The 25,879-nt window shown below is 41.6% G+C and overlaps 1 protein-coding gene across 1 annotated transcript in view; it reads left to right on the top strand.

Moving 5' to 3' along the window:
• The window catches only part of MIPOL1 (mirror-image polydactyly 1), a 213,270-nt gene that overhangs the window by 74,769 nt on the left and 112,622 nt on the right, over positions 1 to 25,879 (top strand). Inside the window, exon 7 of the mRNA XM_015410227.1 lies at positions 14,096 to 14,203. Coding sequence (XP_015265713.1) covers positions 14,096 to 14,203 — 108 coding nt within the window. The remainder of the gene's footprint in view (positions 1 to 14,095; positions 14,204 to 25,879) is intronic.

The raw sequence follows: 25,879 nt of genomic DNA, 5'->3' as shown, positions 1-25,879 counted from the left end.
AAGGTGTAGAAATGCTTCCAAACTGGTCTGAACACGGGAACCCAAAATTGGGGCAGTTTGGAGGCTTAACCACTGTTGTGCGGTACTCAGCTGGGAGAACTGATGGAGGGATGGACTCGAAGCAGGAGCACCCCCAAGGAGCTGGGGTGTGGAGGGGCTGGATGTTTCCCCACCACCCTCTGATTCACCACTGTCACATTCCTCCTCCACAAACGTCTTTAGGAACTGCTCTGGTTTTGGCAGCACTGATACCTCTTCTGTCTCCGAGTCCATCCCTCCAGCCACATTGGGCAAAAGAGGCCTTGCCTCAGAGACGCCTGGTGACAATCCAGTACAGCTGGGCACCAGTGAGCTGGCAGGATGGGGTTGTTCCACAGGGGACTGTGGGATGGGGGGTGGACTTCTTCCTCTTGCAACGAGCATCCCTGTCCCCCACTCTCACCCTCACCACACAGAGGGATGTTAATTAGGTGGGATAATGGGTCCTCAGCCAAGGAACCCAATGGTGGAGCTCCTCTGCCTGCCTGTAGCAGAGGAGGAGGTGGCAGGTCAGAGCCCTGAGCCTACCAGCCCCCACCCCAGCCAGGGACAGGTGTTAAAAAAAAAACTCCCACTGAGGGGGACTGTGTGGGCCCTCAGCTGAGGAACCTACTGGCTGAGCCCCTCTGCCTCATTGTAGCAGAGGGACAGGTGTGACTCAGAGCCCTGAGCCCACCAGACACCACCCCAGTCGGGGACAGGTGTGCAAAACTCCCACTGAAGGGGAGGTTTTGTGGGTGTGTGGGTCGTCAGCTGAGGAACCCACTGGCTGAGCCCCTCTGCCTGGCTGTAGCAGAGGGATAAGTGGTGGCTCACTCAGAACCCTGAGTAAGCAGACACAAAACCCACCCATCCCCTCTCTTTTCACACTGAGGGATGACTTTCCATTTCCTTTCCTTTCCTCTCTGCCTATTACTTTTTTCCTGCCTAACTGCCTAGTGGGGTGGGGGCCGTCTTGACACAAAAGGATGAGAACGGGGAGGTGGCATCCAATTATTTTCTTGAGTAGAAAGCTCCTCCCAAGAGAGAAAGCTTATACTACCATCGAAAAGGAGTGTCTTGCCATCGTATGGTCCCTGAATAAGTTACGTCCATATCTGATGGGAGCTAAAAAGAGCTGTGTGAGAGCTGGGAGTATATATACATTCTGCTCCCATAGAGCAGAATGGGAGCTCTCTTGTTGGCAGCCAGAGTCTGCCTGTCAAACTTTGGAGGGCCACTATGTTTGTTACCAGGGCTGCAGAAGGGCTGCAAAAGTCCACTCCTCTGTTGCTTTGACAATCTATCAGAGCCAGCATGTCTGGACCATGAACCAGTGTCACAAACCTCCACAAAAAACATGGCAGTTCATGGACAGCACAGCACAAGGAGCTGTGCTGGATCAGACCAGTGTTCCATCTAAGCATCCTGTTTTAGACAGTGGCCAACCAGTTGCCTGGAGGTTCCCACAATGTTGCCACCTAGGACTGGTATTCAGAGCTTTGCTGTCTCTGAATATGGAGGTTCACTGTCATCACCATCCCTGATAGCGATCGATCAACCGGTCCTCCGTGAATCCATCTATGGACGGCCATCTGTGCTGGTGGCCATCATTGTGTCCACTGGCAGTGAATTCCACAATTTACAGGTTACAAACCATAATTCCTTCTTATGGATGGCTGATGCAACTTTTTTGTGAACTGCACCAATAAATATTTTGAGGAATGTTTGTAGTTTTCAAGCATACTGTACCCTGAATCTTTTAAAGCCTAATCTACCACACTAGTTCCTGTTGTTTATCCCAGGTTTGTAAAGTGTGCATGAGCATACTAATCTACTACCTTGAGTACTATTTATCATCTTACATGCTTTCTTGATAAATAATTGATTTGAATAAGAGGCATGAAATTAGAAAAATGAATGAATAATAGAAATTCCATGTAAAACAGAGGTCTCATTTATATATGAGCTGCATTTTTCAAAATGAATCTTGAAAGGTGAGTAAATTAATTTTTAAGTCCAGTATGAAATCACATACAAATGTCTGATTTACTTAGAAATAAAGAGAATTTTGTTCTGATTAGACAGGCATAATAGAAATAAGAGAGAAGACATAGGAAATCTAGTAAAAACAATGTACTGGAAAAGCAAGGAAGAACATGGAACTATAAACAAAAGGTGGCCACTCAAGAAATGCCAGTATAACCAAATGCCATGGACTATTCATTTCATTCGGTTCTTAGTTCAATCATTGCTCCATGAAAACTTTTTGGGGGGAGGGGGTTTGCATAAATGTGCCTAATAAGATCACAAGCTCCATTAACCTTCATGGAAATCAAATTATATTCAGTTGAATTTGTGCTTCTAAGTGAGATTCATATTTGAAAATCCCACCCTTGACCCATTTTAATCAAATGACGCTTTGTACATTTCTTCATCCTATTCATAAATTGATATTTATTAAGCAGGAACCAAATATATTACATTCTCTTTGACTCCTTGGTGGATTCAAACTCTGACTGGCTTATAGCAGTAAGAACAGAAAGAATTTCATCAGTATTTTTATGGTTCTTGGTTGGCAAGACATTGGAACTGCATTGCAATCCTGCCCCCCCCCCCCTGAAATGTTTCTCTTGCTAATCAAATAAAAACTTTCTAAAAATGCAGATGTTCCTAGGGCCTGACCTCTTCTAAAGTTCTTTTCTGGCCCCCCCACCCCCAAAATCCAGGAGGTTTGAAACGGCTGGGTATTGTAAAAATAATCATTTAAGCGCTGTTGTTGACTGTTTGCCAGAACTGTGAGCAAAGATTTCACATTTTTAAAAGAAACACTTTAATTCAGAATTATGGCATAATTAAATAAATTCACAAAGACCTTCATTTGGGGAAAAAACAATCTTTTAAATGGAAAAGAAAAAGATAAAATCAATTTAGATAAATATAAGTGCTTCCAAACATCTGCTGTTCAAAGTACATAACTCACATTGACACCAAAGGTTGGTTTGTGTTTTGACTGGAAGAGTTTGATATTATTTTTGTCTGCAGAGGAAGGAGTTGTGTAGCATCCAAGTGGTGAGATATTTGCCTCTCAGGCAATCATGATGAATTTGGGACAAGGGGGAGACTGTTTGGGGGGAAAATCACAGTGAAAACTGCTTGCTTTCCTTGAGGAATCTTTTGGGTTAAGAGCCATCCTTATGTGCAGATCTTCCAAAGGAAAATAAAGAAAATGAGAATAGAATAATAAAACAAATTTTAAATCTTCTAAACTATTTTGGCCTGGGTGATATCATTGTTTTCCAACATATGTACTGACTTTATGTTTTGGTGGGAAAGCAGGTTATAAATGTTTAAAAATACAAATGTAACTGAAAGAGCATAGTTAAAAACCCAGCTTTAGGACCTGGTGCTCAATGCAACAGAGAAATGCATACAACGTATTCTAGCAAACATGATGTTAAGAAGCATCAATAGTTTATTCATGAAAAGCCTGATTCTCTGCACATTTCCCCATACATTTCCCCATATGGTATTCTTAGGAAGTCCAGTGAAATGTCTTGCCCATGAATATTTTAGCATGGACAATTCTCAAGAAGAGGAGGTTTGGAAGGCTCAAGGGTTGGGAGATCTGTTCAACCCCATAATCAGGCCAGGGGGAAGTAAGAGGTCACCCAGGCAGGAGAGCAGGGACCCCCCCCCAGGCCTGTAAAAGTAATAGTAGATGAGTTAAGATGGGGCATGGCTCATTGGCATTTGCAGCAGCTATGTGGGAGGGGATGATGTCCCATAGGGCCTATGGAGGGGGCTGGACTGGAGAGAAAGGGATGGAACCAGTCTACTAAGGCCAATCCAGCTCCTGGGGTGGGACTTAATGAGGTGGACAGGAGGAGCCTAAGACTGGATTAGGGTGGGGCAGTGCACAGGAGGGAGTGAAGTAACTCCTTGGCCCAGAAGGAGGATAAGGAGGAGAGACCCTTTGTAAACCAGCAAAATCCCAATAGAAGATATGGCAAGCACATACCAGTCTCTTAAGTGCTTATTTTGGATGCAAGCCTGGCTGGTGCCTAGGACCATGAATAATCATCTACCACTGCCCCAGTCTGCAGAGCCAATTAGTACTTACAGGTATCCTTTGTGTAAGAGGATGACCAAAGTTAAAGTTATCTGTCCTGCACATGTGCCATTAGATGCACATGCAGCTCTGCATGCACATCAGAGCTACCGATAAGTACCAGATGGCAGTGGCAAGTGAATTTTGTGCTCAGAACTGCAATGTGCTCAGCAATGTGTGCATGGAGAAAATGGGCAGGGTGAAATTAACAATTGTAAAATTACACCTTTGTAAGACCATTGACTTCAAAAGACTTAGAAGGGTGTAACTCTGTTTAGGTAGGTAAAGGTAAAGGTTCCCTTGCTCGAAAGCCAGTCAAATCCGACTCTAGGGTTGCGGTGCTCATCTCCGTTTCAAAGCCGAAGAGTCAGCGCTGTCCGAAGACGTTTCCGTGGTCATGTGGCCGGCATGACTAAACTCCAAGGCGCACGGAACGCTGTTACCTTCCCACCAAAGTGGTACTTATTTATCTACTTGCAATTTCTTGCTTTCGAACTGCTAGGTTGGCAGGAGCTGGAACTAGAGATGGGAGCTCACTCCATCATGCGGCACCCGGGTCTCGAACTGCTGAACTACTGACCTTCCACAGCCTGCCGTTCAGCGTCTTAACCACTTGAGCCACCGCAGCTGTTTAGGATTGCACTGTCAATTTCTTGCCATTTACTGTCTCTGTTGGGGGGCTTGAAGCAGACAATAGCAGGTCTTCATCCTCCACTTCACTGGCACCTACTAGAAAGTGATTTATTTCACCCCCTGTAGCAGGGAGCTTGATTGGGCTCTAAATACACATAGGATTGTGGGCTTAATATCTTGATTATTTAAAATTTGGAATTCCCCCAGGCTGATCAGTTTTCCTTAAGGTAAGGAAGAAGCTCTTTGACTAGGTGAGAGAAAGAAGTTGGGGGGAGGGGTAAATGTTAACATATGAAATTGGTTTTTTATAAGTTAATCTACCCCAGTGTTGTCTAACTGGCAATGGCTCTTCAAAGCCTCAGTCAGGGATTTTTCCCTAGCCATTTTATAAAAGTTACTTGTAGATTCAAGAAGCTGCGATGGCTCGAGTCGTTCTGTGCACCTTGGTGTTTAGTCATGTTGGCCACATGACCGCAGAAACGTCTTCGGACAGCGCTGGCTCTTTGGCTTTGAAACGGAGATGAGCACCGCAACCCTAGAGTTGGATTCGACTGGCTTTCGAGCAAGGGAACCTTTATCTTTCTAGGGCTTGACTCCATAATCTCATGTGCTCTACCAGTGAGCCATGTCCTTTCCCCTTCAGTGAGCACAAAATAAAGGCTTCTGCCTCCATCGATGTAATCACTTATGAATACTAACCCTCAGGATTTTTGCTTGTTTCGCTGATTTTTTTTAAAGGTGAGCAGCTCATCCTCATGGATGCAAAATAAAACTTTTTTACACACAGTATGAAATAATTATTAAAAGCTAATGGGATTGTTTGGTAGGTAATGCATCTGGGAAGTTTATTATGAAGATAGCTGTCTCCATTGAACCCCTAAGCCATTGATCACTGTATCCCCTTTGCACAGAAGTTACCTAAGATAGGTTCCATTTCTACAGGTTAATTATGCATTGTGGAATGATGCCTTCCCAGAACTTACAGCCACCCTGCTTCAGTGGATGATACTGAATGATTTAAGGGGTGTGTGCAAATGCTCTTCTATTCAAATTCAACACTCTGTCATTTTATAAATCTCTATCATATTTCCCCTTAGTAGTCTTTCATCCACACTCATAGACCTCTGTAGTCTTTTTTTTTGTATCTGCTCTTTAAAGGAGTAGCTCCATTCTCCTGACCATTTTACTTTCCCTTTTCAGTATCTTGTTCATCTCTGTGGCAGCCTTTTCAAAACAGGGTGACCAGAATGGTATACAGTGGTATTCCATGTCCACATGGAATGTTACAAAGTGTGCATTTCCTGATATAATGCAGCCCTATTTCATTGTAATATATTCACACATGTGTCTGAGCAGTGTTCATAGCGTTCAATCAGCAGCCAGGAGGAATATCAACACTTATATGTGAACACCTCACATTGGGTTACAGGAAGTCGTAGTCAAGTACACAACCATGCTTGGGTCATTGACTTCATTGGCATATTCCAATGATTACAACCAAAAAAGGTGAGAAAAAGACAACCCTGCACGAGAATGGTAACCAAAAACACATGTTTTAAGTGTATTTTAGATCCATGGGCTAAGGAAATATTTTACATCTTGATGTTGGATCACAAGAATATTTGACATCATTTACTCAGTGGGTGAACATCTCAGTGTAAGGTAGGTATCCTAGTTTCACATATTTTAATAATTAAATTAATTTTGTTTCTTAACAGACATATAGATAATTATTTCTGTTTTCTCTCTCTTTCATTTCAGATCTATTCTGTGTATGATTAGTTTTATGTATGTTTTTGTTACATTAATGGAGTGCTCGTTTTGAATTATCCCACTGAGGAAGGTCTAGTGCGGAAACTCATTTGGTATTGGTTCTTGCATATGGAAACAATATGTACTTTTAACCAGTATTTATGCAAATGGGCATTTGTCTTTAGATTGGAATTAGGTACATATGCTGAACCATAGGATTGTTTTTAAATGATATTTTAGCTCTTCTGAATGTATTATTAAATTACTAGGAATAAGGCCTGTTGTGGAAATAAATACAATGAGCTTTAGAAAGAGGCTTTAGGCAGGTGCCCTGGCCTTGGGCACTCAGCATCAATTTCCTGTGATGACCTCACCAGGGTATCATGACACAGAGCTTACCATTTTCTTCCGGGGGGGACTTGTCATGCCTGTCCCCGACCCAGCACATGGGAGCCTGGAAAATGAGGACTCTGCACCTTTAACAACCTCAGAAGCACAAGAGTCCTCATCAAGCCTAAGTGCCGGGGAGGATGAACACCAAACTACTGGACAGCTGGCACCTGAAGCTGATCAGACAATACCTGGCCCTAGCAGCTCGCCACCCGACTCGCGGCTGAGAAACCAGAGATGCCGGGATCTGGCAATCAGGTGAAAGGAGGCACGCTTGCGTGGATCGTTAAGCCCTGATTACTGACAGAAGCAAGGACTTCGCAAAGGAATGTTAACAAGATAACGAGCCAGCACACTATTTGAAGAGACCGCTGGCTGCAAGCAAACTGTGTTGGCAAACTCGTCCGTGGACCAGAAGCTTTGCACCTCTAGCTCTGTGTTGGCTCTTGACTGATCTCCAGGTTCCTGAATCCGATCCGTGTTTTGTCGATCCCTCTGGCTCCTGATCCCCGGCTATGCTTTTTGACTACAATACTGGACTCTGACTATTGGTAACGTTTGACGACGGCTTGGCTCTGTGTATTTGGAACTGTTTGCTTGGATTCTTGTTGCTCCCTCTGGCTTACTCTTGGACTTGCCTTTTGACTCTCCTTCTTTGCCTGGCCCCCTTGTGCCCCAGGAGGAAATGGCTGGTTTGGAGGGTGAAGTCTATGGCATTGTACTTGTCTGAGGTCCCACCCTCTTCAGGCTCCAGTTCCCAAATCTCCAGGAATTTCCCAACCTGGAGTTGGCAACCCTATCTCCTTCGCAGCCAGCCATCAACCTACTGTTATCTGCCCGTGATCTCTACCATCTGGAGAACAGTTTTAATTCTGAATAATCACCAGCCCTCACCTGGAGATTGGCAGCAATGGTTCCTCAGGAGGAAAAGTACAGTCTTTCACTGCAGAGGAGACTAAAGCAGCTTACATCATTCTCTTCTCCGCCTTTCGATCTGCCCTGTGAGGTAGGTTAGGCTGACTGCCCTGTGAGGTAGTGTGTGACTGGTCTGAAATCACCCACTCAACTTCCACAGCAAGAACCTGGGTTTGGAGGACCCTCACTCAACTTCCACAGCAAGAACCTGGGTCTGCAAGACCCTGCTCTGAAGCAATAACTGCTACGCCTAGGGTAGCCAACTTCCAGGTGGAGCCTGAAGATCGCCAGACAACAGATCTCTCCCCCCCACCAGGGAAAATAACTGCTTTGGAGGATGGGCTCTATAGCATCCTATTCAGCTGGGGCCTCTCCCCTCCCCAATCTCTGGCTTCTATAGACTCCACCACATAATATCCAGGAATTTCCCAATCTGGAGTTGGCAAGCCTAGTCAGGACTAGCCCAATGAGTTTCCTGGAAATGGCTTCCTTCCTTTGCCTTTTTATTGACAGAACCAAGCTTGGTTGCCTAACAACAGTCACTGAGGGAAAAGTTAGTTCCACAGGAACCAAGGAGGAGAAGTGTCTTCATCAGGAGAGACAGCCGTTTGGCAGTTTATTCTGTGAGAGAAGAGTATTCAGGCTGACAGTGGGCAGGGGAGAGGAGGAAACCCAACACCCGGCCAATGGCATGCAAATACTCTTGAATGGCGGTTGATGGGCCAATGGCTGATGGAGCACACTGCACAGGGAATGGGAGAACTGGAAATGGCCAATACATAAGGGACTTCTATATATAGGATATAGGATATTTTGTACATTTGCACTATGTGCATAGTTATTTTTTACTCTCTTTTTTGTTCTAACCTTTTTGGTTACCTTTCATTTGCCAGTGATTCCCAACTTTTGTTGAATTGTGATTGTTTTATTTTTCATTTTGCAATAGTTCCTTCTATCTAACTATAGTAAATATGAAATTTAACGGCAATCAAATGTAATTCATACAAGAAATAATGTTATGCTCTCCCTTACTTGACAAGCAAGAAGTTCCATCGGCAACTTTTAGCTGAAGTATTTCCTATTGAAGGAAGAGCACTGGACACTTCAGGCACTTTTTGTAGTAGTGCTTGAAATGATACTTGAAATTACAATTGCCTGCTTAATAAAGTTCTGTTTACAGAATGGAACTTTCCAACCTTCATGCTTTCACGGCACTGTGTCGTACAGCCTGAAATTCAGCTCCTGGGGATTAGTGATCTCATGTACAACAGAAAGGATCTTTAGGATTCTAGTGAATGCATTCACAATTTGAAAAACTGCCACCCAAAAAGTGCAATATGGCAAATATCTATTTTATAAATTGCAGTAAATTAGAATTAATTCTGTTTTGAGAATTTTTATTTTGAATTTTGTAATACCTGTTAGAGGGGCTGCAGTGGCTCAGAGGTTAAAATGCTGAGCTGCAGAAAGGAAGCTCTGCAGCTCAGGAGTTCGAGTCCCTAGTGCCGCATGATGGAGTGAACTCCTGTCTCTGGCCTCAGCTCCTGCCAACCTAGCAGTTCGAAAGCAAGAAATTGCAAGTCGATGAATAGGTACTGCTTCGGTTGGAAGGTAACAGCTTCCCACCGAAGCTGAGAGCCAGTTTGGTGTAGTGGTTAAGTGCATGGACTCTAATCTGGGAGAACCGGGTTTGATTCCCCACTCCTCCACTTGCACCTGGCTGGATGACCTTGGGCAAGCCGTAGTTCTGATAAGAGCTGTTCTTGAAAAAAAGAGCAGTTTCTGTCAAGAGCTCTCTCAGCCCCACCTACCTCACAGGGTATCTGTTGTGGGGAGGGAAAGGAGTTTGTAAGCCGCTCTGAGACTCCCTTGGGTAGTGAAGGGCGGGGTATAAATCCAATCTCTTCTTCTTCTTCCGTGCTCCTTGGCATTTAGTCATGTTAGCCACACGACCATGGAGAAGTCTTCGGACAGCGCTTGCTCTTCAGCTTGGAAATAGAGATGAGCACCACCCACTAGAGTCAGATTCGACTGGCTTTCAAGCAAGGGAAACCTTTACCTTTACCTTTAATACCTGTTAAGCTAATTGACCACACACTGGGCTGGGCATCATTGGCATGTGCTTTTTCTGGACACAGCTAACTAATCTCCAGGGCTAGCACCTTCTCCATGTATCCACGCCACATGGTCTGGTGCATCTCCACTGTAGCTAAGCAGTATTCTCAGGTACCAGCAGCACTCTGAGACCCGGATTGCCATTCACCAACAGCTGCTAAGGGCAAAAGTACACATTATGACTGTTTCTGCATGGGTTATTGGTTCCAGGTTTTATGCTGTTAGTTAGCAGTTTTTTTCCTGTTTCTCTACAGCATTGTGGCACAGTTGTACAATTCCTGGGCTTTCCCTGGCTTTCCTGCACTTTCCCAAACCTGTTTTGGAGAGCAAAGCCTGTATGGTTGCCGCAGGAGTAGGAAAGTTTTGATTTTCCTGGTCCCACCAATACAGCAGGCATTTTCCCTGCCTGTGTCCCCACAGCTGCCATTTCTTCCTATCCCCACCATTTTTAAACTGGTGATTGACTAATATGACCATCTGTGTACCAAATTCTTTCAGTTCCCAGCTTTCATGAGGGAAAAGGCTTATCTCCACACTAAAAATTACTGGAGACTTACTTTTTAAAGAAAGAAGTTGGGAATTCAGAGAACCTGACACATCGATCGTTATGTTGTAATAATATAACAATATTCAGTTGCCAATTTTAAACAATGGGGAAAGTCCTTGTAGCAAGGAAGAGTGAGCACTGCCAGGGGACTAGGGCAGACAAACTGCAGGGGAAACTGCCACATGGAAGCACCACTGCTGCTGTGCCAATATTTTTTTATTCCCAGAATTATTAGCTAGGTAAAGAAAGGCCATCAAATAAAAGTGGCATCTACTTGAAGCACACTGTGCTTCTCACATCTGATGGGGTCCAGCGGACACTTGCTGACTCAATTAAGAGCCTGGGGATCATACTGGACCAAGGAAGTTAATGGAAAAGCAAGTTAATGTAGCTACAGTGATGCCTTCTTCCATAGTCATTTAGCTTGGAATATGGCTCCAAGCCAATCTGGCCATATGGATCCTTGCTGTGGTAACTTTGCAGCTGGACTGTTGTAATGCACTACCCTTAAAGGGAAACTGAATTTGGTACTGAATGCTGCAGCTCAGTAGCTATTGGGAGGCCCTGGACATACGGGCCAGATAACGCAGGGGGGTGGCGTGGCTGTTCGCCCCGGAGCAAAATAAAGCGCCGAGGCAGTGATCACACAGCAATGCTGCAGCGTGGCAAAGAAACGGAGCGGTGGAATCACACAAGCGTTTTGCATTTGTGCACATGCGCAGTTCCGCAGAGCAGCACTGCTTTCAGTTTCGTGTTTGTGCACATGCGCTTACGAAAAACATCCGGTTTGCGACAGGATGTGGATGGGCAATTTCTTGCTTTCGAACTGCTAGGTCGGCAGGAGCTGGAACTAGAGACAGGAGCTCACCCTGTCTTGCGGCACCCGGGTCTTGAACCACTGAACTACTGACCTTCCACAGCCTGCAGTTCAGCGTCTTAGCCACTTGAGCCACCGCAGCTCCTTGCAGTGTGATAGTGCCCTGAAAATCCACCTGACATTCGTGCCTTTCGCACAGCAAATTCTCCGTGTGACCGGGGCCGGAGCTAGGCAAATCATGCATATCACACCCATTCTGCAATCACTTAATTGATTACTGATCAATTAGTGGGTTCCAATCAAGGTACTGGTCATCCATCACCTATAAAGCCCTTCATGACCTTGGACCCACATACCTGCTGACTGGCTCTTCCACTGTGCTGTGCCATGTGAGCATCATCTGAGCAAAGCCTTCTGAGGCTGTCACTCTACAAATGGGTAAGATTGGCAACAACCTATACACACGCATTATCCATTGCGGTTCCCACCTTTTGGAATAGCCTGCCTTATAGTAGAACAGCTCAGGAGACCACTTTTATATGGGAACAGGACTGTTGTCTGTTGCCATGTTTATTGTATGTATGAGCTTCCTTTCACTGCTTTGCCTTCTGTCTTGTAATCAATGCTCCCTCTAAGCTGTGGAGTCTTGTGAGCAAAAATTCTTCTTTGTGAGCTACTGGCATTAAAATTGTGAGCAAACAATTCAGGTACTGCATAAATTAGTTTGCTCTGGAGCCATCCTTCCTGAACGAAGACAAAAATGTGTGAGCCAGAGGCTAAAAAACTGTGAGCTAGCTCACACTAACTCAGAGGGAACACTGATTGTAATCTACTTTCTGCATCATGGTATGTCATGCCTTACACAATATTTGTTTGTTTGCTTGCTTGCATTGTTTTCTAAATCTGTAAATATAGTCCTATTGCATTGTTTATTGGATATCTTATGTTGTATGAATTTCCATATTTTGTAATGGCCCTTGAGTCTCAGCAAGAATGTTGAGCTATAAATAAAGTAAATAAAGACCAGTGTCCTGGGCACCATGGAGAAAAGGTGGATAAAAAGGTGGCTGGTGGGTAGCTAGGTGGGGGGAGCATCTCATGAACCCCTGGGCTGTTCACTTTAGGTAGCATTCTCCATGCATGTGTGTGTGTTCATGGAGCAGCATTTGAACAGGCCCTCAAAAGTATTTCCATTTCCTTTATCAAAAAACAGTAAGGCTTCTCAGTTTGGGTTGAACAAAATATTAGAAGTTTTTCTACTATGCCTACTATAACAAGGTTCAGATGACAGGTTTCAGGTGTACTGTCTGTTGTGGAAGGACAGGCACAAAAAAGAAGCTCGTTGGCATAGAGAATGACTCCCACATTAGCTTATCTCCCTCTGAGGAGAAAGCTTTTCTTAGAAGAGAGACTAGAGAAATAAAAGATCCATGTCCCATTGTTCACTGCTTTTCCTTATCAATATGGAACCGTTAGTATGAATAAAATTTTGGGAGGAGAGGTCACCAATTTATCACATGTACATTCCTTCCTTCCTCCTAAGAACCTATGGAGGAATATGTTGCTCTTTGTACTTTGTGATTAGTTAGATGGAGAGAGCGTAAATGATCCAAGGTTCCCCAGTGAACTTCATGGCTCAACAAGGATCACAACCTGGGTTTCCCCAGTCCTAGCCAGATACAATCTTTATTGTTACGTCACACTACCTGTTTGCTTGTTTGCTTACTAGTGGTGGTTTTGTTTTTGAAGTTATGGTGCTAATGGTGGTAACATTGTTGATCTGTTGTATGACATGGGAAATATTTACAGTGACTTAGCTCCTGATATTCTACCTATATTTTCCATTAATTTCATACTCTATGGTCTCTTTCCAGCAATTCCAGATACTTACCTTTACATAATATCTTTATTGTCATCAACAATTTATACTATTTTACTATTTCTATGGTGTTCCTAATAATACAAAGTATTTTTCAGTGTTGATGTCCTATAACTTCGTGCTTTTAGATATTCCCTTCTCTTATTTTAACTGTATTCACTCACTTATCGTAGATCGCTTGTGGATCATTGGTCTTGAATTCTTTGGGCTTAGTAGAATATTTTTTTCTGCAAATGACTTTTCTCTTAAGGTAGAATACCCAGAGATTTCACATCATGACCTTCTTGAACATTGGTTTGATGACCATTTCAATTCATTCAATATCTTGAACTATATCTCGATGTAATTCTTTTAAGTGTGTTCCCTTCCACATGTAAAATTAACAATTGCTTTCCATAGTCCAATTTTAATATAAATATATGTTGTTTATAATGATTCCCTTTAGTAGGTTGAGATACATTCTGCAATGTATTTAATAATTTTTTAAATAAGCAACACATAAGATTGTCGCCATATCTTCTGGGTCAGTGTTTTAAGGTGCAATGTGCCATTCCTATATATTTTTATATCTAATGATGTAATGCTGAAACTTCATTCATACTTAGAAGAAAATTTTTCTCAATAAATTATACATCACCTTTCAAATATTTTGCATTTTCCTGCTTGAAATATTAAATTTGCATTTTTAAAAAATTACAAATAATTGTACCGCAAGAGAATGCATAAACCAAGATCTGTGTTATATCGTTATCTCCTAGATCATTCACAACATGTTTAACTCTGAAGTTTGATTCACTGCAATTTTTTTTTTTTTGCAAAAAGATGGTAGTTGTATTTACATTAATTTATTTGGCTTGCTGGGGGAAAAAATGATATGCCCCAGCTCCTTTACTTAATGGGATTCTTTCCTCGTTGCAGTGCAAACGGCTGGAGCAGGAGCTTCATCATATGAAAGAGCAGAACCAGACTTCTGCAAACAACATGAGACATCTGACTGCTGAAAACAATCAAGAACGTGCTCTGAAGGTAAATCTCCATTCCTTCTTGCAGGCAAATTAAGGTTGTAAGCCCTGGGTGCCAGCTTTCTGTGCCGCATATATCAGTTGTGTACATTTCGGCAGAAGTGAGCTGCGCTGTTTGCCAACAACCCCTTCTTTAAACACAGACACAGCACCCTTCTGTTATGGTATTATTTTGTGGTGTGTGTGTGTGTGTGTCTGTAAGCACAACAAGATAAAAACAACATTTTCTCTAAATTGGCTAGGTGTGTTTTGGTAACTAACATTACATTCATATGGATTCAGTTCTGGCAATATTTTACAATATTTGGTGAACAATTGCTGTTTGTCCATTGGTAACAGTACAAAATGAATTTTTTGAATAGTGTCTGTTTGATATGCTTCAAGTCATGTGTGCTATATTAATAAGATTGTTGACCTATCCTAGTAGTGACCACATAGCTGATACTGCTATTTGCAAAAGGGGAGCTTATTATTCCTCTTCCCAGTTCCAGGTGAAAAATGTATTGTCAAAAAGGATAAAAGGGAGGAAGCAGACAAAAGAGAGTGAGAGTATTTGAAGAGGTTTGTACTTGGATTTTTAGAAAATATGTATCATGGCCCCACCGGATTCCTTTGATATTTCTCCTTAGAAATCCAAAAAATAGCAGAGAAATAGATGTTACAAAATACCCAAGTATGTCCACTTAACCCCAATATGTGTAATGGAGAGCAGAGAGAAATCTTACCAGGAGTCAGAATTGTTCTGTGACTTGAAACTATTACTTGTTCTGTTTTTTCCTTTTTAAGCTTAAACTAAATTGTTTCACATTTCTAAGGACGAAATTTCTGCTATCTTTAACTTCTAAAATATGTAAGTTATTGCTAAATGAGCTTGAGATAACTGTCTAAGCTGGGCTTGTTCTTTCCATATCCCCACCCTGGGCTTGCTCCATGCAACTTTCACAAGGCACAAAGATAAAGCTGATCCTTGGTTGGTTGTCATGGGATGCACAGAAAGCACTTGGAGAGGAAATTAGAGTCAGCTGTCAAATAAAATGCAGTTACCCCCAAGCTGCTCCACATGCTTGTTTTACCTATTCTTTGGTTGTCAAAATCAGACCAGCTTTTATCCCTCTGACCACACAAAGAGAGACTTTTAAACTGGTATTCAGTCCTAAGTATTCGTGCCAGTGGATCCATCTATAACATTGGACTAACATCTCTCAGTGTTGCCAAGTCAGACATTTTAAAGTTACAACCAATTATATTTGTTTACGTTCTGTCCCCCTAGTCTCATGGCTGGACTAAAAATATGCATATACTTTGCATGTGTACACATTTGAATCACTAGTCATTTAAAGTTCCATGCACACAAGCCCAAATACACACATTTACATTTTCCCCTAAATAAAACATCTAGTTTATAATAAATAGATTTGGATCCCTGGGTACATTTTCACTAACTGAAACAGACTGAATTGCACTGATTTCTCCCTCCTGCTGCAGACCTCTGACTCTCCCCTCATGATGTTCCTAGAGACCCTGGTCCCCCAAAACAGCATTGGGGGGGGACATTTTGGGCTCCAGAAGGAGGGGGAGTATAAAGACCCACTTTGTTGCTGGAAATTCCTTCCATCACTGAGGATTTAACAAAGGATTGAAACCATGGGGTATTCCACATTCCAGTTGGGTACCTCACTCAAGATGCAGATCCTGTATTGCATTCCACACAATTATCAGGGGTACCTGATCCTCCGAAAGAGCTTTTAGGTGGTGCAGGGGGATGAAGCAGACAGGAAATAAGCCTTCTGTGAGTGGGACAGAACTCAAAGATATAACCATAATATTTGTCTGTGAAATTTTAAAAGTATTTTTCAGTGATACTGAAATATCCCAGTATAGATGACAAATATCCTGCTCTTTCAGTATTGAATGAGCTTTACAACTCATTTTATATGTTACCTTGGGCTTCCCTTCCCCCACCACATTTTTCCCAGCAATTGCAAGAATATGTCCTTTTGCCAGAGCAGTGGTGTAAACTGATTAGGATTTCAAAAATTGTCCTTTGGTGACATCTTACAGTTCTTCACTTTCAGCTTTACATCAGTGTGTTGAATATAACTAATTTTACAGCAGACTTAGAGATCTTGGTCACATCACTGTTTATAATAGCTGAAATATAATATCATAGACTTTTCCATCCATCCATTTAGTTCCTGAAGCACATATTAAACAGGTCACAGTAATAGACTATGTGTGAACTGAGAAAACTACAGAAACTAGCCATGTGTATATAATCACCTGGCTTCTATGAATTGCAAAAGGTGAGAGTACTGGAATGAGACATGATTCTTATGCAGAAACTGCTGGCCAAATAGAATTACCAAGCAATTCTGCCATTTTTTCCTTCCAAAGAAGAAAAACATACAAATTTTAGAAAACAGCATGCTGCTTTCCACAATGAACTATTTACATATGTGGTTATCTTTACACAAATAGTACTTTTGACTCATTTGTATAAGTAATTTTAATTGTGTTCCTGAGTGTCTGTTTCAGTGGAAATAAAAGCACATATCCGCAATAGTTTTATTTGGCTTGTTACTAAAGACAAATAGATTGAGAGCAGAACAACCTTATTATTTGTGGTTAAGAGAAGCGGACAATTGGTCAAGGAAAATCGATTTCCGGAAACAAAATAGATTATATGAATGGAGTTAATCTCAGCAAACATTAAGGCCTGAAGGGAGGTAGTGTAGTATAAAGGTTTTATAATATCTGCTTAGTTCAGTTAGACAAGAAATTATACCTGTCTGGGAGTTCAGCATCACATTTTTAGATACCAGGGATTCTCCAGCAGTCTAGGGAACTTTCACATCAAGCTTTTCAGCATCCATATGAAAACCAGAATAGGAGTAGATATGAGAAGGCTGTAAAATTGCACACTGCTTAGCAGTTTTTCAGATTTACTCTCAACCATGCCTTGTGTAATTTCTATGCCGGTAATGAAATCTGTATGCAACCAGTTTTTTTACATAAAAGAGAAATGTCCCTCTAACAGAAAGTTAAGTTAGTGCCCAACTTTAGAATTGCTAAAAAAATCTTATGAAACCCTATTCCTTGTGCATGCCTCCTGGTAAAAATAAAATAAATAAATGGGTAGGCTGTAGGTTATCAAGGGTGGGATCTTAAACATGCTTAGGTTCCACTTAGCAAGACACTGTAAACACGTGCTGTAATTTGAAGAGGACTTTGAAAAAAATGTTGGCTATATCCAAAGTGTGGGAGCAGAGCGTGGACCTGCTTGTGGAAGGCAGGAAAGAGTCCTTGATTTCTGTGAATATCATCCTCCAGATGTAGGTCCCCACACTGGAGTGCCTTTTGAGGCGTATGTGTGCTGCAGCAAAAAGGAACATGAAACATCCGCAAGCAGAATTCCACTTGGACTTCTTGGGGTTCAATCCCCTTGTAGTTTTATAGGATTAGTACGATTTACCCCATGGTGACAGAATTGAATGTGTTTGTATATTCCCTCCCCACATAAAGACTAGTGCCCCTTGTCCATGGGCAGATCTACACGATGTAATCCAAAACTTAGGCATTGGCTTTGTCTCTGAAAACCTACTTTACTTAGCAGCCATAAGGTGAGAACCTGTGTCCTATTAGAGATTAATTAAAAAGCAGGCAGCAGACTGTAAGAATAAACTGAGTATTTTCAAAGAGCAGAAGTAACCATGGGACTTACTCCACCCGCTCTCAAAGTTGTTCATTAGAAACAGGTATTTTAAATAACTCTCAGGGGCAAATAGTAAAGTAGCCAAGTTTTCAGTTAACAGCAAATAGCTCAGAAGGGTAAAATCCAAAGCAGACAACAAGGAACCTGCCCCCCCCACACACACACACACAAACTGTTCAAACCAGGTGCACAGTTGATGGAATGGCAGAGGAGGTTTGAGCTAAATGCTAAGTACTGCAACAGAAAATTTCTAATCACACATACTTTGCTTGTGACTACCTAGGAAAATGATTGTGAGGTCATAGTGAAAATATTATATCACTGAAAATATTTCCACATGCAAAGACCATGTTCAGTATGAGTAGGTATTAAGAAAGAATGAGTATTGAAACAACTGTTATTTTGATTTCCCTTCCTATTCTGAGTGCATAATGTTCCAGTTTCATATAACCCTTCACCTCAAAAGCCATAGGAAGCTCTAAATAGCAAAGGTCTTTCTGTGACCCATCCATGATCCCCTTATCTGAAATGCTGCTCCAAGTTAATAGAATCCACTTTCTGTTGATTGTAGACACTGAGGAGACATAGGTGGAGCAAGTCCTATATAAATATTTCTGACATTTGTGCTCCCCCCCCCAAAAAATGGTACCAGGGCTCCTTTACCTGAAAGAGCCCAGTTCTTTTGTGCAGCTTGAAATCTGTAGCTGACGTGAATGAGTGAATTTTTCTAGAGACATGGAGACAAAAGCAGGTAAGGCCTTAATGTGTTCTCAAGGCTACAAACTAACCTTGGCTTGGCAGATACGACGTGTTTACACTCATCAACTCATCTTTCATTCTTAATCTGAAGATCTTGATGGTGCTGCTATGACCAATGGTGTGACTTGTGCTAAGAATGCCAAAATTTGCAGCTGTTTCCCAAAAGCTACTTACTTGTAGAATTAGTTTTAAAAGCATCCTGGTTGTTCTCTGTGCTTAATTGCCACCCTCCTTATTTGAAGAACACTGGATATAATTTATGGAAAATATCAAATTCTTCCACCACAACATCTAAATCTCACAAGATCTAAATTTTAATGCAAAAATAAAATATGTTCAGCATTCCAGTTTTATCCAGTTTGCCCAGTTCTACAATTTAAGTTTGGAATTTTGCTTTCAGGGGAAATGTGCTGTATACATACACACACGTGAATTGGGAAAAGAAGCTCGTAGGTATGCAAAATAAAGAAATGTTATCCATGACATTTTTCCCCTCTCCCACTGTCCAAAAAATAATTTCTATTTCCTGTTTTTAGCAGAAATTAACAAAAACATATAGATTTTTCTCTCAAGTCATAGGTATTGTAGGTACAGACAAATGCCTCAACATTGTATACTACAAGTATGATTTCCTCCCCCCCCCTTTCTCAACAGGGCCAGCGCAGCTCTCAGGCTGTGTGGCTGCTGCTGGTGGACCCAGCAAGGCTTCCAGGTCACAGTGTGGCTTTAGGACTGTGCAGATGCCACTGCTACCAGGCCCGGCACAGAGCCCCAGACTGCAAAGCCACTGTCAGGACCAGTGAGAAGCCCCAGTCTGTGTGGCCACCACAAGTGGGCCCTGGACTGCACTGCTCCTACCACAAGTGGGCCCAGTACAGAGCCCCAGGCTGCACTGCTGTCACCATCATCAGGCCCAGCATGGAGCCTCAGGTTTCCCTGCTACCACTGCTGGACCGAGTGCAGCTCCTGGGCTCCCCTGATTCTATTTTACTTTCGAGGGAATTAACCCCCCCACGTATATTTTTAAGATTTCAGATTTTTCTGTAAACTTGGGGGGTCACCCACATTTGCAGAAAAATCTGTTTGGGGTAAATGTGGCCCCAATCCACAGATTTAGGTATCCGCAGATGAGGACCATACTTGAGAAATAGATATATAGATTATTAACATAATTCAGAGTTGTATCCATTATACTGTCTACTATTATAATATTATACTTTAATAATCCATCATATCAGATACTATTATCCTAGCTAGCATATTCACATTGTTTGTTCCATGCAAGTTAAGACCATATGACATAATGAATCAGTATCACCCATGTCTTTACTCTTCTGGAGGGCAGTCACCATACAAGGGTATAATAATCTTTGATCATGTCCCTAAATGACCTTCTTGATGGTATTCTCTTTCAAATCCACAGGTTGGTTAGCATCAGTCAAGCTGCAATTATATTACAAAGTCACTCTTTAAGTGACAACGAAGTTCTGTAATCTTATATTATTCTTTTTTTTCTTCTTCTCTAAGTAGAGCAACCTATATTTGTGTATTATAATGTTGGATTCTGTATTCCTTTTGAAAAAGAATAAAAATTGTTTTTTGGGGGGGAAATTCAATACTATGTTCAGTACCTTTTGCTAACATTATGGCCACCATCGTCTAATACTTAACTGCTCTAATGCATTTCCACCATATGTGGAGAAAGTCAGCATGAGATTCACCACAGTACAAACAGTGATTACTAACACCATTATACATTCTGGCCAAGCACACAAGCTTAAAATGCCATTGATGTATCATCATGCGTTCTCCCTTAAATTTAAGTGAATGGAGCAGGAGAGGCCAGTAAACAAGACAAATTTCCAAACATAGTTATGTACCTCTTAGCCAAGTGCCATTTTCTACACGGCCCTTAGCAGAGCTCTGGGTAAGTACACATAACATGTTATACATGATAGAGAGAGAGGATTTCATTTTAGAAATAATAATTGTCTCAAAGGGGGTCAGTTTCCTGGCATTCTAAGAAGAGTTACACCCTTCAAAGCCGATTGACTGCTAATCTGACAACTATATCAATCCCCAACCCACCCTACAGAGTAGATGCTGCTATCTGAGAAGACAAGATAGTGGAAGCACTTGCTCTGTTTATTTGTGAAGTTTCTTGACATGAACTGGGCTTGTGTCTGGATTTTAATCTGGTTATGTGTATCCATGATTCATATCCACAAAGATGAGAATGTATACTTGGACATAAAACATTGTCTCTGTCCCAGAATCTGAAGTTTTCTCTTTCCAGGGGATCTGTTTTCATGGATACTAGATGTCTCTTGTGTTTCGTCTTAATAATCAAGCCAATCAATACACAGTCAAAAAAAGTGGTTATATGCCCAGAAGCAGTTCCAAATACTTAAACATGAATCAACAATGCAGACCCAGTATTTCCCCAATGCTTTAGAAAGTCATTGTTTTAGCAAGCTACCAAGTAGTGTGCAGAAGTGTTGATTTGGTTTATATTTGTTGAACGTAAGGGGTCTAGGAACAAATACTAAACATACTGCTCACAAGCAAGTCAAACTGAATGCATTCCCAGTCTCTGAAAGATATTAAAGCAGTGCAAACACTTGGAGATCTCAGCAGAGACTATATTAGGATGTGTCATCCTTGCAGAACCTGATTGCTCAGTCCTGGCGTGTACCTCAATTTGAGTATTTCATTATACTCATACAAAAATGAATTATTCAGTAGGAAGCAATAACCTTAGAGAAGTTCTTCTCCTCTTTTATAGTGATAAATACAGTGTCCTGGCATTTCCAGTTAGAAGTTCAATCTCCAGTGACTATTCACTTAACAAAGTTGTGTTTTCAAAGTTTTACTTTTCATTAAAGAAAAATGTAGCTAATAGATGAAGCATACAGGAGGTTAGCATTGCAGTTAAACGAGATATCATTGATCTGTTTGAAAGCAGGCTTCACTGAACACGACTTGCTCAAGCCAGTCATAAATACAGTTTCATGTTATTGAACCAAATTTGAAACAAAGAGCTCAATTCGTAGACCACTTAACCTGAAGTATTTGGTCTGCTGACAGTGCAATCCTATACATGTTTACTTATAAGTGAATCTCATTTTATTCAGTAGGCTTACTCTAGGTAAGTGAGTTGGGGATTTCAGCCTTAGTAGATTTAGTGTAAAACAGGAGAGTTGAATCCCAGACATGTGGATTGGACTGCAGATTAAATTATATAAAATGGTATGTAGACAGATATGCACATAAAGTCAGGATCAGTTCACACAAGCAGTTGGCATGTTATGAAAGTGAAGTGATTGCATCTGTGCAAAGGCTTAGAGGACTGTGAACCTATTTTTGAGAACTGTGGATGTTTGTGTATAAATAGTAACATGCATGCTCTTGTGGAAATGTCCATTTTAACTTCCTCTTCCTCCTCCTCCTCTCTCTCTCTCTCTCTTTAACACACATACACCACTACCTTTATTGTGTAGGAATGTGTATTGCATTTTTTAAATTACTTGTACAACACAAGCAATTTTGTAGATAATTGCATAGATGGTAGAGTGGAATTGAAAGCAACATAACACTGTACAATGTGCAGGAGCCCAAACCATGCTAAATAACACAGAGAAAATACAGAGAGTCTTATCAAAGAACTGAGAGGGAGGCAGTGACTGAACTACCAGATAAATTCTGCAAACCATGCCACTTTCAACACTACAGTGACCAGGTGCAAAGGGACCCTGAACTCTGTGTAGGCAAAGGTATTGTGGCAGATGTTTGTTTTTCTTGTATCATGACAAGTTGCAATTGCTAAAATTCCTTATTTTATGCAACAGGATACAGGTATAGGATCCCTATTCTCCTTGGTTATGGTCACCCTCTGATGGACTAAAATCCCTAACATCAGGATCATGGCCTTAGTTGTAAACTGCCCAGATAATTAAACTGTGAAATCTCATGTCTATAAGCATCAAGTATTTCTGATGGTTCCTAGAAACATGATTGGGGTAAATTCAAACAGAATATTGGCATGATTGTGTTTGTGTGTGTTGCCTGGTTTTTGTTCTTTTGTTAGAGTATTAAAACAGATATTAAATTTTATCATTAATGCAGTGCATGGTCTCTCTTTAAATCCCCTTAATTACAGATTGACTCCAAGGATTAGGCAGCATGGATTTTAATTTTAACTGAAACAAAAAAGAAAGAAAGAAAAGCTCCTTAAAAATTATTCCTGCAGATCAATTGTCAAGTCACAAAACAATTTAAACATCTTTGACATGTGAGCCTGTCAAATTCAAAACATTAAAATAAAGTTAAGTGAACCTTTAAACCTAAATTGTGTCATGTCGTCTTCCAAATGTTTTATTAGCTATGACCTCGCAGAGGAATGTCTACCTCTCTCAAAGTTTTGTTTTTTCAGTTTTTCTTCAGAAAAATACATTCGTGCTCTTGCTGGGTTTTGTTTATATTCAAAAGAAAATGACATCAGCTGTCTTTCTTTTTTCTTAAAAAAAACTTGCCCATCAGAGTTGACATTGTAGTAGTACCAAAAGCAGCTTGTCACACCATTCTAGCTTCCTATCTACAGAATTTTAAAACAAGGCAAACTTCATTCCAGCCTGTGTTTCAGCAGATGTGATTCTAGAAAAAACAGTTACCACAAACTGGAGCCTCATTCTGCAGTTAATTCAGTAACAAGTAGAAATGAGGTTTTGTTGTTTCAAATATATGTGTGTTTATAGATATTCTAAGGACATAAAATGCAGACTTGTAAAATAAACATGACTTTTAAGATTATACATTCATTTTGAAATAATATCTTGTGCACTGATCCTTGCTGTTATTTATTTTAAACACATATTCATTTCTATCTCTGATTTAAAAAATCTCTTGAGCTGATTTCCAACAAATGTTCAGTAGAAGAAAACCTTAATTAATAAAGCCAATCAAATACAAAATGCACAAACAGCAGTTTAAACAGGTAAAAGAGCACTTTAAAACAACCAGCATTGAATAACAAGTAAAATAGCCATAGAAATAATCAAAATATTGAAATGTTAATAGCAGCAGCAATTACAAGCAATAAGAATTAAAACACTACTTGTTAAAGGGCCTGTAAAAATAAAACATCGGAGCTGTGGTAGCTCAAGTGGTTAAGATGCTGAACTGCAGGCTGTGGAAGGTCAGTCGTTCCGCAGTTCGAGACCCGGGTGCCGCATGATGGAGTGAGCTCCCATCTCTAGTTCCAGCTCCTGCCAACCTAGCAGTTCGAAAGCAAGAAATTGCAAGTAGATAAATAGGTACCACTTCGGTGGGAAGGTAACAGTGTTCCGTGCACCTTGGTATTTAGTCATGCCGGCCACATGACCACGGAAACGTCTTCGGACAGTGCTGGCTCTTCGGCTTTGAAACGGAGATGAGCACCGCAACCCTAGAGTCAGATTCGACTGGCTTTCGAGCAAGGGAACCTTTACCTTAAAAATAAAACAGTTGCAACCTAGTACGAGAACTATATCAGATGGATAGGAGAAGAGAGTTCCACAGGCCAAAGGCGCTGCCCATTGTGCTCCTGTCTTGACAGATGCAAAGCAAGGCCTGAGGTGATGGACACAACCTGGTTCATTCCTTTGTCTCGATAGGCATGTATAGTGCAAAACTTACATCAGAAAACAACACCGCTGTACCTATGCATACATACACAAGTTGCAACCAATTTATGGTGACTCCAGCAAGGGGCTCTCATGGCAAGTGAGCAGCAGAGGTGGTTTGCCATTGCCTTCTTCTGCAGAGTCTTCCAAGTACCGACCCTGCTTAACTTCCAAGATCTGATGAGATCAGACTCTACTATGCCGCTTTCCTTCCTGAAGTAGTACATACTCGGCACATAAGCTATCATTTATTGTTTTAATTTTTTTAATTGAACATATGAGGAGGTGGGCCAGGGCAAGCAGTACGAAGGGAAGGCCATTCAACAATCCATGGCTAGCACAGTGTTGCACATCTACCTACTCAGAGGTGAAGCCACCAGAGGGCATACCAAGTTCATCCTGCATCCCTGCAAAGGCCTCAGACTGGGAGGGGAGCACGTCCAACCTTCACCCTGGTGTACATCTTCCCGTTGGGACTCTCCCTTCATTCTCCTGTCCTTCTGTCTTAGCTAGTTCTGTGGAGAGAGGAGTAGCCCTGGCCATGCCCTCCTTGGCTCTGGGCTGGAGGAGTTTAAATCACTTCTCGCATTCTCTACACATTTTTCCCTTTTCCTCTGGTTTGTGGTGAACCAGCCAGTCCTGGGTGTTGCCTTCCATCACTGTGAAAGGCTTGGGGATGGTTTCCACCATTTTGAGGCCAACTTTACTCTGGCCTCTTCCCTGCTCTGATCCCATCATGCCGCCATTGGGCTGGTGAGGTGTGGCTTTGATTTCTGGCCTGACAGGGCTTGACGCCACGGTGTTGCCAGCTTGGTACCTGTTTCTGCTGCCCTGCAGAAGCCCAACCCTGCAGCCATACCAATGACTGCCCTTGTCTCTAGAGCTGTAGGTAAATCCCATATTCCCCTTCTCATCCCTACTGAGGGGCTGTGTCCCTGCTCTCCTGCCCCCTTTTGTGGTGGTTGTGGGACTAGCATTGACTGCAGACAGAACATTGTAGTTAAAGAAATTGATTGGACACACAAAGAGAAGCAATGGGTTGGATCCTGTGAACTCTGCTCCTGAAGGCAATCGATATTACTTTCTCTTTCTCCAAGGATCCCATTACCATCAAAACTTTGATGCTGCAGGGGGGATGACCTTTACTGAATAGTAACTTGTTTCAAGATTGCTGAAAGTAGTTTGGATTGATTATGACATGTTCCTGTTTGGGATAGACCAGGCTGGTGAGTTCTGTCATCGTCTAGTTTTTTTTTTTAGTTTTTTTAAAAAATAATTTAAAAATATGAAAAATTTACATTAAAAATAACTTCAACAATCCCCCGGGTTCCCCTCACCCCCCCATAATTAAAAAAGGTTCATATAAGCTACTTTATAAAACAACAAGGATCTAACTGAATAAATTACTATAACTACACTCCACAGAACGGACTGTAGACCTAACATGAGGCTAATCAGAGATTTATCAGGTCCAAATTATCGGCCATAGCAGGAATCACAGCTTGCGACTTCAGGTAGTCTAGGATTGGTGCCCAAGTATGAAACAGTC

Source organism: Gekko japonicus, unplaced genomic scaffold, assembly GCF_001447785.1.
Source record: "Gekko japonicus isolate JY-2015 unplaced genomic scaffold, Gekko_japonicus_V1.1 scaffold1150, whole genome shotgun sequence".
NCBI lineage: Eukaryota > Metazoa > Chordata > Lepidosauria > Squamata > Gekkonidae > Gekko > Gekko japonicus.
The sequence above is the reverse complement of the archived record's forward strand: the minus strand, read 5'-3'. Positions and strand labels throughout refer to the sequence as shown.